At 58.9% G+C, this 11,870-nt stretch overlaps 5 protein-coding genes across 5 annotated transcripts; 2 read left to right on the plus strand and 3 right to left on the minus strand.

The window, feature by feature from the left end:
* Window positions 1–177: 177 nt before the first annotated feature.
* Window positions 178–2,651, minus strand: BDZ90DRAFT_231164 (hypothetical protein). The gene is made up of 3 exons (XM_025505746.1): window positions 2,105–2,651; window positions 747–2,020; window positions 178–671 (listed from the first exon to the last, which is right to left on the minus strand). The coding sequence occupies exons 1-3, from the start codon at window positions 2,325–2,327 to the stop codon at window positions 333–335; spliced, it is 1,836 nt and encodes a 611-aa protein (XP_025363783.1). The 5' UTR covers window positions 2,328–2,651; the 3' UTR covers window positions 178–332.
* A 247-nt stretch (window positions 2,652–2,898) lies between these two features.
* BDZ90DRAFT_250535 (hypothetical protein) lies at window positions 2,899–3,955 on the plus strand (the record flags this gene model as incomplete). Its single annotated transcript, XM_025507695.1, has 3 exons — window positions 2,899–2,949; window positions 3,028–3,576; window positions 3,667–3,955. Coding segments are annotated over 3 exons (616 nt in total), but the record flags the coding sequence as incomplete, so codon positions are not given.
* Window positions 3,956–4,033: 78 nt separating this feature from the next.
* Window positions 4,034–7,048, minus strand: BDZ90DRAFT_217975 (PRMT5-domain-containing protein; the record flags this gene model as incomplete). Its single annotated transcript, XM_025504344.1, has 3 exons — window positions 4,034–4,895; window positions 4,935–6,494; window positions 6,555–7,048. The coding sequence occupies 3 exons, from the start codon at window positions 7,046–7,048 to the stop codon at window positions 4,034–4,036; spliced, it is 2,916 nt and encodes a 971-aa protein (XP_025363785.1).
* A 547-nt stretch (window positions 7,049–7,595) lies between these two features.
* Window positions 7,596–8,264, minus strand: BDZ90DRAFT_259224 (hypothetical protein; the record flags this gene model as incomplete). Its single annotated transcript, XM_025508145.1, has 1 exon — window positions 7,596–8,264. One exon carries the CDS (start codon window positions 8,262–8,264, stop codon window positions 7,596–7,598), a length of 669 nt encoding a protein of 222 aa, XP_025363786.1.
* Window positions 8,265–8,481: 217 nt separating this feature from the next.
* BDZ90DRAFT_250537 (chaps-domain-containing protein) lies at window positions 8,482–11,058 on the plus strand (the record flags this gene model as incomplete). The annotated part of the gene is made up of 2 exons (XM_025507696.1): window positions 8,482–8,907; window positions 8,994–11,058. Exons 1-2 carry the CDS (start codon window positions 8,603–8,605, stop codon window positions 11,056–11,058), a joined length of 2,370 nt encoding a protein of 789 aa, XP_025363787.1. The 5' UTR covers window positions 8,482–8,602.
* Window positions 11,059–11,870: the final 812 nt, after the last annotated feature.

An 11,870-nucleotide genomic window follows, 5' to 3' on the forward strand; every position in this document is an offset into this window, starting at 1 on the left:
GGAGGCAAGGAGAGAGATTTCAAAGATGGACGGAACTGGAGGCGAGAGCGCACCTCGCATGCTGCATGGCGGACTGGCCCACGCGAGCGAGGGGGCGGGAGGCACGGTCAAGCCAAGTAGATGGTGAGCTCAAGCTGCGGTGATGGCCAATGAGCAGAGAAGACGGACGTGGGGTTTCTTGACCATGTATGCGTGTGTATGACATAGCGACAAGATGTGCGATAGACCGAGGCTAGCTATTGATACAAGAGTTGGACAATAAATCAGTCGCCGCCGCTCTCTGCCATTCCTTGCTCCTCCTCTTCTTCTTCTCGCCTCTCCCCAACCCTCCCTCAACTCGAAGCCAGTATCGGCAAGAACGCCCCGACCACCAAGCTTGGCAAGTCAAAGACGTTCCTCTTAATACTGAAGCAAGCGGCACAGGGTACGCTGCTTCCGTCCGGCCTCTTGACCACCACATTGGCCACGATACTCTGGCTTGTGTTCTCAAAGGCGTGGCTCGCAAACTTCTCCCAGTACTCCAGCGTCGAGTCTTTGTCCCAAAATTCGTAGATACGGCGCCCAAGAAGAGATTCTCGCGTCCAGCCTGTCAGCATGGAGAACTCTGAGCCTACGACGCAGATCTCGCAGGTACGACGCCAGACCAGAGTGGGGGTGCCGGAGAAGGAGATCTGCACGAGCGACGAGGGGTGATACAAGTCAGTGAGGACCTTCGTATTGTGATTTCAGTCTCGAGCCGGACTCACCAGCTTCTCATACTCAAGAATGGTCCTCTGAATGCTCCTCTCCACGAATACCTCATCCTCCTCCGTCAGAGGCATCTGCAGGGCGATGAGACTAGGCCTGAAGAGCCCAAGAGCGCGGACGATACGGAGCACCTCTGCCTTTTCGAACTTCTCGGTGACAAATTTGAGCAGGAAATGGTAGCCCTCGGTGTAGGGGAAGGGACGGGTGCGATCGCCGTATATGTGAGAGACCCGGTCAGTCAATTGGGAGCGAGCGGCCCTGTCGTCTGAGAGGGTGCCGTGCGGGGGAAGCGTCGAGGTTGAAGCTTGAGGGTCGCCTGCGTAGTGAGGAGGTATGCCTGGCTGCTGGTGCTGCGGCTGCTGCGTCGTCGTCGTTGTCGTGGTGCCATCATTCGGGCTCGAACCATCCTCGCGACCATTGCCAAATCTGCTTGCAGATGCGATAGATGCAGAAGGAGAGGGCACCTCGAGGGCCTTGAAGCCTCCGGACCCTACTTCGCCCTCTGCTGCATTCGAACCTTGTCCACCGATAGCGTGCAGTTGACCCAGAGCGCTGCGAGCGGTAGTATTGCTCGGCCCTGCCACTGCGCCCCATGGCTGCTGGGGAGCTGGCTGGTGACCATTATTGCCTAGCCAGAACGATGAGGGATCGGAGGCCATGCCCACGCTCGGATGATTGGAGCGATCCTCCTGCTGCTGACCCTGTTGCTGTGCATGTTGGCCGAGGAAGCCGGCGAGATCCAAGCCACTCGCCGCTTGCGATGTCAAAGACGAATAATCTCCCGTACCTCCCGATCCCACGGTTGCTCCGTCATGATCTGGGCTACCAGTGAGCAGACTAGGGTCGATGCCGTTGAGCATCGCGCTGAGAATCGAGTACTCCAAGGACGTAGCTTCTGAGCCAAACGTGTAGGGCGGCGTTGTCTGCGATGAGACCTGATTGTTCGCCGCACTGGACGACGAGGCGTCCTGTGGTCGAGCTTGTGACGCCGGTGCTGCAGCGACGTAAGGCGGCTGAAAGGGTGCGCCGCCTATGCCCTGCTGCTGCTGAGGCGGCAAAGTCGAAGCTGGTATCGTCGGGTCCTGCGCCGTGCTGACAGCTTTTGTCTGAGCTTGAGCTGCTTGCGCTCTCTCTTTCGCCTCCTTCTCGGCTTGCTCGCGAGCCTTGACTGCCTCGAGCTCGTCCTCGTCGAGGAGGTACTTTGCACGCTTGCGCTTCCCGTCTGTGCACTGATCCCCGATTCCCTTCTTGACGCAGCGTGAACATGGTCGAGCTGTGAGAGAGGAGAGCAGCAATAAGATCGTTCAGTGAGCTGTGCCGTCAAGATGAGGCGAGGGGCATCACCGCGCTTGCTTACCATCATCACACGTCAGGTGAGCCTTCTGACAGGCGGCGCAAGCGCGATTGGCCTTTTTCTTCTTGGGCATCTTCTTCTTGGTGCCTTGCTTTCCATCGTCACTGCCAGCGCCGTTGTTGCTGCCAGCCCCTTCATCATCGACCTCGTCATCATCGTCCGTTGTCTTGCCGTCATCTGTAGGCTCGCGTTTGAGTGGTGCGAGGGGTGAAGGGCGGACGGGCATAGTGGACGCGGATGTCGATGCTGAGGTTGCTGGCTTTGCTGAGGATGATGGCGAGGAGGATGAGGCAGCGCTATTCGATGGCCCACCGGGCTTGTTGTAATTTGGAGGCGGCATACGAGAAGGAGGTAAAGGTGGTCGGATCGTTGCCGGCCCTGGTGCAGCGTTCATCGTGAGCCAATCGCGTTGTTTGACGCTCGCTCTGGTCGCTGATGGTTGCCTGTTAGAGCTATGAAGATAGCTTTGAGAGCATGCTGTGGGATTGCCGTTGGTAAATGATGGCGATGGCGATGGTGATGGAGCGGTTGAAAGGTGCTCAGTGGTACGGCAGCAAAGCCGGAAGCCGAGTCGAGGTCGAGGGTCGAGTCGATTCATCGTCTGTCTCAGCCCGCTCACGCGAATGGGCGGACTGGCGGTGAGTCGAGGCCAAGCCAAAGCGATGAGAGCCATCGACAGCCACGAGGCAGCCCAAGAAGCGGAGATGGACCAGAGGCGGGCGGGAGCGAGCCAGGGCGGGACCTTCGATTCATCATCACCACCACCACGATCACCATCACCACTCACTAAGGCCCAGCATGGCATCAGCACTCAGGCCGTCAAGGGCTCTCTTCAACGAGGCAAAGAAGTGAGCATCACCTGACTTACGAAAAGGATCCCAGCCTTACCGCATGCTCATCTCTCCCTCTCGTGCCCCTTTGCGCAGCTACGCCTCCCCTCACCAATACCACTACGTCGAGGGCAAGACTCCCTTCTGGCGCGCCTTCCGCAACAAGTTCTCCGTCAACCCAGAGATCAGCAGCGGTCTCCCCACGCCGCAAGACCACCGCAACCCGCCGCCTGGCAACAGGCCGGAGAGGGCCGCTACCACCCCCTCAAGGGCAAGCGACATTGCGTCGAACCTCTACTACAACCGCGACTTCCGACGCAAATATCAGCAGCTGGAGATGATCAACCAACAGACCCTCACTCAGCTTCTCCTCGCATCGCCAAACGAGGACGGTACCAAGAGTCTGGCAGCCCCTGGCGATGAGTCCTCCACCCCTTCCTCTGGCACGATGGCTCTCACTGCCCCGGCGGACCTCTCATCCCCCTCAGCCTTCACCAACGTCCTCGCACAGGTTCACAAGCAGGGCAACGAGCTGTCCTACTCTGAGAGCAAGCTCCCCCCTACGCCGCCTTTCCAGCGACCGCAGCACATCTTGAAGATTCAGAAGGATGCGATTCCGCATGACAAGCATGCGTACTTTGATGTGTGAGTGGGAGACGCAGAGGAGGGAGAGATGTAGCAATTGTGAGATACAGCAAGGCTGACTTGACATCCTTCTTTGCGCCCGCTTCACAGTGAGAATTACGCTTAGATCTATGAGACGGGACCAGGGCCGATGAAGAGCTGCGGCTCGAAGCCGGGGCGGCTCAGCGTGTACGCCCACTCGATCAATGCAAGCCCCTTCTTGAAAACAAGAGAGTGAAGGAGCCTGAAGGAGCGCAGAACATGGCATCGGCGCGCAGAGAATCATTGCGATTTTCGATTTGGCTGTCCAAACGATACAGTACAGAATAGACGTGCGCTGCCGAGCAGAGCGAGCGCAGAACGAGGAGCCGATCGATGAATGAATGCGATGTAAGATTCCACGAAGCGCAGAGCAGCCGACATCATCCGCCTCTTCTCGCCCTCCTGGCTGCGATGATGTCGACGATCTCACGCGCGTCTACATGCCCACCCAAGAGCTTCTCCCTGACGGGTTAGCCAGACTGCTCATCCCGACCTTGATCCTCCTCGCCTTGGCCGCTGCCGCTCCAGCTGAAGGCGTAGGAGTATTACGTCCTTGCGCACTGCCATTGAACGTCGCTCGATCTACGCTGCCTCCCCCTCCTCCAGGCCCGTCAGCAGGTAGAGCGATGGAGGGCATCCTCGGGGTGTGTGGTGCATTGGCAAACGCTCCCGGATCCCCAGCTCCTAACAGGGGTGACTCCCTGCCTGGCTCTGAGAACTGGATCGCTGATGCTCTCTTGTTCCCCGTACCTCCTGCCCCTGCTGCCGCAGAGCCTTGCCCTGGCGTCGGCGGCAGATTGAGGAAAACCTCACAGCTCCACTCATACCACACCCGTCTGCCCTTTGTAAGACGCCAGAGATGCACATCCACCTCCCCGTCCGCCGGCACGTAGAGCGGCTCCTTGAGCGGGAAGAAGATGGGGAACCAACTCAGCATGTCTCTTGAACCCCTTGCTGGATCAGGGTGGATGCTCAGATGGACATCCCCATACAGGTGGGCCTCAAAGTATCCCGCCAGGCCGTGAATCAGAGAGGCTTGCGGTGGCATAGAGAAGGTGTGAGAGGACGTGCGCACGTTGTGCGAGTTGGAGAGAGGGAGCCCAGAGGAGTCGAGGGGTACGTCGATGCCGTCTAGCGGGGCGTGAGCGAAGGTCCAGCATTCCTGGATCTTTTCGCGCTGCGCTGAGGAGGAAGGGATGGCGGGGAGGTCCACCGAGCCGAAGAGAACCACAAAGGGGGTTTCGGCCGCCTTGACCTGCGCTGGTGTTGATGCACACGGATTGGTACCCGATCCGCCACTCGGTCCGCTGGACGTAGCTACAGCGTTCGCCCCCGACCCGAGCACCTCAGCGTGCAGCTTCGCCGAGCTCAACGGCGTGACGTACGACGTGTACGATGCCGGAATGGAAATGCCGCCCTTCTTGAGGAAGCGCACTCCGCCGTCCAAGCACTCTGGGCTGAGCTCGTTATCGCCAAACGAGCCGAGCAGCTCACTGACGAGAATGTCCGCTCGCTCGTCCTCTCTCATCGGCCGGTCCGCAGTACGCATGTCCCCGAATCGCAGCTCTACTCTGTCTGTTCCCCACTCTTTCACTTGCTTCTCCTGCAGCGTGATCAGTGCGGACGGGTTCTTCTCGAGCGCAATGATCTTGACCGCTCTGCCCGCCTGAGCTGCTGCGGCTAAGCATCGTGATACGAGCGGGCCGCGACCTGCGCCACACACCCAGATGAGAGTGATTTGCCCTGCTGGGCGGGCGAGGAGGGCTTGCTTCACCGCTTCCTGGTACAGAGCGTACTTGACTGGATCGCGCTCGAATACTTCGTAGGTTGCGCCTTCGAGGTTGTCCATCAGCGGCTGGAGAGGCGCTTGAAGCCAGTCAGCGTATCCACGTGCGAAGATGGCCACTGCATCTTCTGGTGGCGCAGTTCGCTCTAGGTGGCGCAGATATTCGAGATAGGCCTGCGGGCCTCCTCGCGTGTGCTGAGGTGGAGGATCATGCGTCCCCGAGAGGACTATTACGGGTTTAGGAGACTTGGTGAGTAGGTTTCGGATGAGTGACTGGGTCGCTTTGCTGAGGACGGGAAAGCCTTTCGCGTTGCTGAGGTAGGAGCTGGCGGGCAGCCAGATATGAGAGACGGGCTCTGCTTTCCATCTCGAGAGGCCGGCGGACGAGGGAAGGGGCATGGAAAGGTCAAGCAGGAGCTGCAGGCGAGTATGATACCCGCACAGGTGTCGGATCTGGCTCCAGGCTTCAAAGGCCCAGTCATCTGAGGCGCGAAGACTGTTGCTGCCTGCTCCTCCTGCCCCTGTACCGCTGCCACTGGGCCCACCCGCGGATGACGAGGCGACAGAGCCTGCTGATCGTGATGCTAGAATTTGCGCAAGGGAATGAGGCGACGAGATCGGCAGCCGGACTACCAAGGTCATCCAGCTCCCAGCACTTGGCGCCCCTTCGCGTCCAGGCCCAGAATGAAGCGCGGCACTGATTGCCCTTGCGTAGTGAGGCAGTAGGTGACGCCGTGATGGATCGCTTGATGGCGGCGGCAGTATGAAAGTCGAAATGCTCAGGTATGATGCGTAGGTGATCAAGGCATGCAGCGCGATCTCCGAGTCAAGCCTGATGCCTTCGTCGGGCGAGTCGAGCTCCAGCCATGAGGGCGCCAAAGCCATGATGCCGTCTGAGTCGTCTAAGTTGGTCAGATTGAGCTCCGTTCGACGGAAGATGGGCGCCTTTCGCCATTCCTCAGCTTCGCGGATCTGAAGGACGCGCTTGCGAAGCTTTTCTGACCAGGGACCGGTACTGCCTTGGGTTGATCCGTTGGCTTCGGCCGCTATGCCAAGGCGGCTCGAGCTGCGTGAGAATGGTCTCCCGCCAGCTTCAGGTGGTACAGCTGCGCTGGCTGCCAATAGCTCCCAGCTGCCACCCATGCCTCCCGGATTGGCAGTCTGGTTCCACCCAGAGGGCATCATAGATGGAGTCGGGTATCCCTGTGATGATGAGGCGCCTGGCTGCTGCTGCTGATCATCCTCTTCGAGCGGACTGAGACAGAGTCGCTCCCATCGTTGCCTGAATTCGTCGTTTGCGAGCTCAATAATCGCCTGACCGTAGCCTGCGCTGCGAGCCTGAGCGAGGGCTCGCTGAGGTGCAGACATGCCCGCCAAAGCGGCATTGAGAGCCGAGTCCATGTTGCTTGGCAGACCGGTCGGAGAAGGTCCCGTGGCTTCATTGAGGGCATTGACGTGTGACGCTTCGACAAGAGTGGGAAGTTTCGAAGAGGGAGGAGCAGAGGGCGTGCTCGCTGCCTTTCTCGAGGCGGCTGCGGCTGCCGTCTGCTGCTGCAATGCTATCTGGGCGAGGACTTGGTTTGAGACATGCTGGGCAATGACGGATTGGGGAGCGGCGGATTGATGTCCCACTGGAAGAGGGGCGTTCTGTTCTGGGTCGGCCATCGCAGTTGAGATGGCGGCGTCGTCGAAGCGTCGAAGGCGAGTCCGACGTCCAGCGTCGGGGTCGGTTCACGAACGGGATGGAGACGGCGAAGAGGACGGGCGGCGTCGCAGCTAATGATGATGGAGAGCGGCAAAGAGCGTGCGACGGAGTAGAGACTTGAGTGGTCCTCAATGAAGATGGCGATCTGGTGCCGCCGCAGCAAACAAATGATAGTCGATGAGAGCAAAGGAGAGCAAGGTGAAGACGACAGAAAGAGCAACACTGAGAGCCAAAAGCAGCCTTGAGCCTCCGCTCGCCCGTCGTCGACTCGTCTCCCTCGCCTGCGCCTGCGCTTGGGCAGCCCGCCTCCCGCTCCTCCTCCCCGTGTCGTCTCAGCTCCGCTTCCGCCGTGAGAAGGGCAACGCGACGACGCGAAGGGGAATAGGGCGGTGCAGCGCTGAGGAGCACAGAAGCATCAAAGGTGCGATGAGGTGGATTACAACAGAGCTTGCTGAGATGACAGAGTGGTAACAATATGTCGCGCTGATTGTGTCTCGCCTTGAGCGGCTACGCCCATGCCAAGCTTCCGTCCTGGCCCACCATAATGCTCTTCAACAGCTCCTTTTGCAGCTTCTTCGATTCGCCGGCGTGCGACTCCAGCAGGTCATACAGCGACGTCTGCTTGCCAGCCGCAAGGGCTACGACTCGCTGCCTGAGTGACGTAGCGGCAGCTGGAGTTGCTGATGCTTCGGCTGGTCTTGAATCGGTTGCTGCACCATTGCTTGCCTTCGCCGCCTTTCTAGCTGCCTTTTTGGCCTTCTTGTCGGCTTTGCTGACCCCGTCATTCGCTGCTGCAGCCTCATCGTGCTTCCTCTTTGACGACGACGACGACGTCGATGACTCTGCCTGCTGGCTGGCGTTCACAGGGACTCCGTTCGAGGTCGATGGCGTAGCCCCATTGCTAGCATGCCCAGCCCCGTTGCCATTCTGCTGTGCTCGCTGCTGCTGCTGCTGCTGCTTGTTTCCTCCCTTCTTCTTGTCTCCCTGCCATACTGTCCTCTCGTACTTCTGAGCCTCGCTGATGCAAGAGGTATGGCTCTTCCACTCTGGCGGCGCATAGAAGGTCTTTGAGCAGTCCAAGCAGGTGAAGCTAGCGCCGCATCGACTGTTGTAATGCTGGTCGAGCTTGGGCTTTTTGACCACATCGGTGCAGGAGTCGCAGCAGAAGGACACCATGCTGGGCGAGGAAGTAGTGATGAGACAGAGGACAGCGAGAAGAGGCAGTCGTGTGAGCCCACCAAAATTCAACGTCGGACTGAGAGAAGTCTCAATGAAGTCCCACGTGGCTCGTGATGCTCGGGCCACCAGCAATGCGTCCACCAGTCCACGACGGCGGCGGCCGACGCCCAGCGTCAAAGCGGGCGTGCCTGCAGGTGTCCGACACTTCCTTTCCCAGCAGCCTTTCCTCTTCCAACTCGACCAACACCTTCACCCTCATCTTCAGTCTCCACGCTTCGCGTCTCACCTTCTGCGCATACGTAGCTGCGGTTTCCTTTCCCCTCAGGTCGTGCGCCATGGGCGACTCATTCGTCTCGCAACCTGAGTTCTTCGAGGTCGACGTAGGCGAGTCTCTCGTCTCTCGAACTGAGACGTTGGCTTCCTTTCGTGAACTTGGACCGCCCGATCTCTGCCATGTCATCAAGACTACGGGACGTACTGGTGCGAAAGACATTGGGTCTTACCACTATGTCTCGGGCGTAGACGCCTCCTCGTCTGCTGCCCTTGCGGCATATATCAACTCGCTCACGTACGAGCTCGACCAGAACCCGGCATGGTTCTCGAGCAAGACCGCTTACAAGCTCAAGAGCGGAGCTTACTGGTGAGCGCGGAGACACCGTCGGGAGGAGCTTTCTGCCAGGACGTTGTGGTGGCTGACTGACCTGCTGTCCCACATACCCCACGCAGCTGCTTCAATGCCTTCTCACGCGTCGACGTCCGAGTAGAAGTCAGGATTCCCGGCAGCGTAGATGCCTATGTGCTTGACCTTCGCGGAGAGCGACATGAGCCCACGCCAGAAATCTGGCAAGAAGTCTACCTCTCGGCGCTGCTGCGCTCCATCCTCTATTCAGACGATGTCAACTACCGTCTAGCTGGCTATCGCAAGCTCGACCCCATTTCAAGCCCAGACGCAGAGCATCGCTTCCTCCAAGCAGCAGAGAATCTCTTCTTCAAGGGCTGGCAGCTGGGCTCAGATCCTGAGATTCAAGTGGCCACAGTCGTATCGAATCATCTCACAAAGGGCATCCTCAAGTACTTTGGCGAGGCCTCTCGCTACGAGCAGGCGGTAAATCTCTTTGAGAAGCTCTACGCCCGAGAACCAGAAGTGGCCGCCTTGGTCGCGCAGGCGTACATCGGGATGCACGAAGAGATCAAGGCCGTCCAGATCATGCATTCGGCTATCAAAACCACCCCTCACTCTTACGCCCTTCTACACGTCCAAGCCGACTTCCTACGGGCAAAAGGCAAGTCAGACTGGGCACTCCAGCTGGCCAAGCAAGCGGTCAACTGCGCTCCGAGCGAGTTTGCGACGTGGGCCAAGTTGACGGAGTGCTACATTGAGGTTGGTGACTGGGAGTCTGCCCTGTTCACGCTCAACTCCTGCCCGATGTTCACCTACAATGAGCGAGACCTCCATCGCATGCCGACACCCGCCAAAAGCCACCTGCCCGTCAAATCGTTCATTGCAGAGAGCGGTCTGTTGGACGAGGAGTCGGCAAAGGACAATGAAGCAGATGTGGCGCTTCTTCGACTGCCGGCGCCTGCGCTGCGGGGCACGTTTGCGAAGGCGTACGCTCTGCTATCGACGCTGGTGAGCAAGATTGGATGGGACGAGCTGTTGAGGTGCAGGAGCGCTGTCTTTGTGATGGAGGAAGAGTACCGAGCGCAGAGGACGCCCGCAACAGAGACGCCGCCGAATCTTGGAGCAACCGAGGAGAATGACGATGCGGCGTCGACGAAGGCGATCCCGCCACGAGACGAAGAGGACGAGGCGACTGCGAAGGCGGCAAGCGCTGCTGCGACGGGAGACAGCTCGACGGACAGCGCTGCGAAAGACATGGCCAAGCTCGGACTTGAGTCAACGAATAATAACTCGACCCAAGATATCCCGACGATCAAGATTTCAACAGATAGCGATCATGAGCGAGAGCGCGCAGAGCTGTCACAGTACGCGGCTGAAGGGGGCGAGACAAATGGCGTCAAGTCAGCACAACATGACGAGGCGGCTGAATCGGCCGCGACCAATGGAGAAGCAGCGGCACCACTGGTCGAAGTGACACCACCACCGCTCGAGAAGCCGTCTGCGGTCAGCCACAGCCGTACCGACTCTCTGACCGCAGCCAACGCCATCGCAGCAGACGCAGCCGATGCTGGAGCGATTGCTGCCTCGCAACACCAAACCGACTCTCAAGGCCCGACGAGCAACGAAGACGGCGACTCCTCTGCTTTCTCCTTCACCAACAAGCGCCTGTGCGAACGCTGGCTTGACAACCTCTTCATGGTCCTCTACGAGGACTTGCGCGTCTACACCATATGGCGAGCAGAGCTGGCACACTATCGCACGCAAAACCTCCCCTATCGCAAAACTGGCACGGAATGGGAGATTCTGGGCGAGCTCGCTCTCAGACTGCATCATAAAGAGGAGGCAAAAGACGCCTTCCAACGCTGCATCGAGGCGAAATTCAGTGCAAAGGCGTACCTGCGTCTCCTCGAGTTTTATGCAGAGGCGAGGGACGTCCAGCGTAGCCTTTGGATGAGCCTCAGGTTGACGGCGTACCACCATCGATGGTACATGGAGGGTTCCTTCCCAGGGGCGGTGGCTGCGAACTTGCTCAAGTTGATTGCGTCAGAAGGGCTGCAGAAGGTCTCGTACACGCTCGTGTCGATGAACCCCCCGCAGCCTATTTTGAAGTTGATGCAGAACTATTTTGCGTACGCGCAGACCTTCAAGGTTGAGGGGGCCTCATGGTAGCCGGGCGAGTTAGAGACGTTGGTGATGGGGAGGGGTACACGAGCTTAGCTGGCATGGCTGGGTGACGGAAGATCATCATGCCCCCTTCTGCCTTCCTTCCTTCCTTCCTCTCTTTCTGTACATCTCGAGCTAGTCTCTCTTTACTACCATAATCCTCACGCCCACCTCCAAAACTCGTGGCCCTGTTCGTATTTTCGTCGCGAAGATCAGCCTGCGCCTCGCAGTAGCGCCGGACCGTTTTGCAGAGGAAGTCGCAGAGTCGCAGCGAGTCGCAGCCGGTCGCAGCTTGTTTGCAGGGCCGCGGAGAAGGCGCCGTTTCCCGTTTCGCCTTGCCTCCCCGCACCCACCTTGGCTTCTTGGCGCGGAGGTGGCGTGTTCCATCCCGCGGGCCAATAGGACGATTTCCATCCTGGAGCTCCAGTCCGCTCGCCATTACGATTTATCGTCGTAACCTCTCCTATCATCTCAGTCTCAGTCACTCATCTCTGGTATCGGGCCGTGGCATCATACAGCGCATGACTCCAGGAGGGGAAAGCGTATAAGAAGTCGTCGTAAGCACTGGGCGCCCAAGTCATCCTTTCACCTTGGCAGCATCGCAGCATAATACATCATTCCACCTTCAAATCTCCGGAACGTACCCTCTGCCCTTCCAATCCTTTCATCCAAAGAAGCCAACGTACCCCGCATATAATCACCTCTACCTCCTCTGCCCACGAAATGAGCACAACAACAACACCAGCCGCAGCGGCCTCGCTGCCGCCAGTGTCATCTGCAGAGCCTGCCACCTCTCCGCCTCCGACGGCCATCAACAG

Source organism: Jaminaea rosea (genome assembly GCF_003144245.1).
Source record: "Jaminaea rosea strain MCA 5214 unplaced genomic scaffold BDZ90scaffold_3, whole genome shotgun sequence".
In the NCBI taxonomy this organism is placed as follows: Eukaryota; Fungi; Basidiomycota; class Exobasidiomycetes; order Microstromatales; genus Jaminaea; species Jaminaea rosea.

Coding starts and splice junctions, on each gene's coding strand:
- BDZ90DRAFT_231164 (XM_025505746.1), bottom strand. CDS start 2,327: ATGCCCGTCCGCCCTTCACCCCTCGCACCACTCAAACGCGAGCCTACA. Junction 2,021..2,104: donor TCACCTGACGTGTGATGATG/GTAAGCAAGCGC, acceptor CCTCTCTCACAG/CTCGACCATGTTCACGCTGC. Junction 672..746: donor TTCTTGAGTATGAGAAGCTG/GTGAGTCCGGCT, acceptor TCGCTCGTGCAG/ATCTCCTTCTCCGGCACCCC.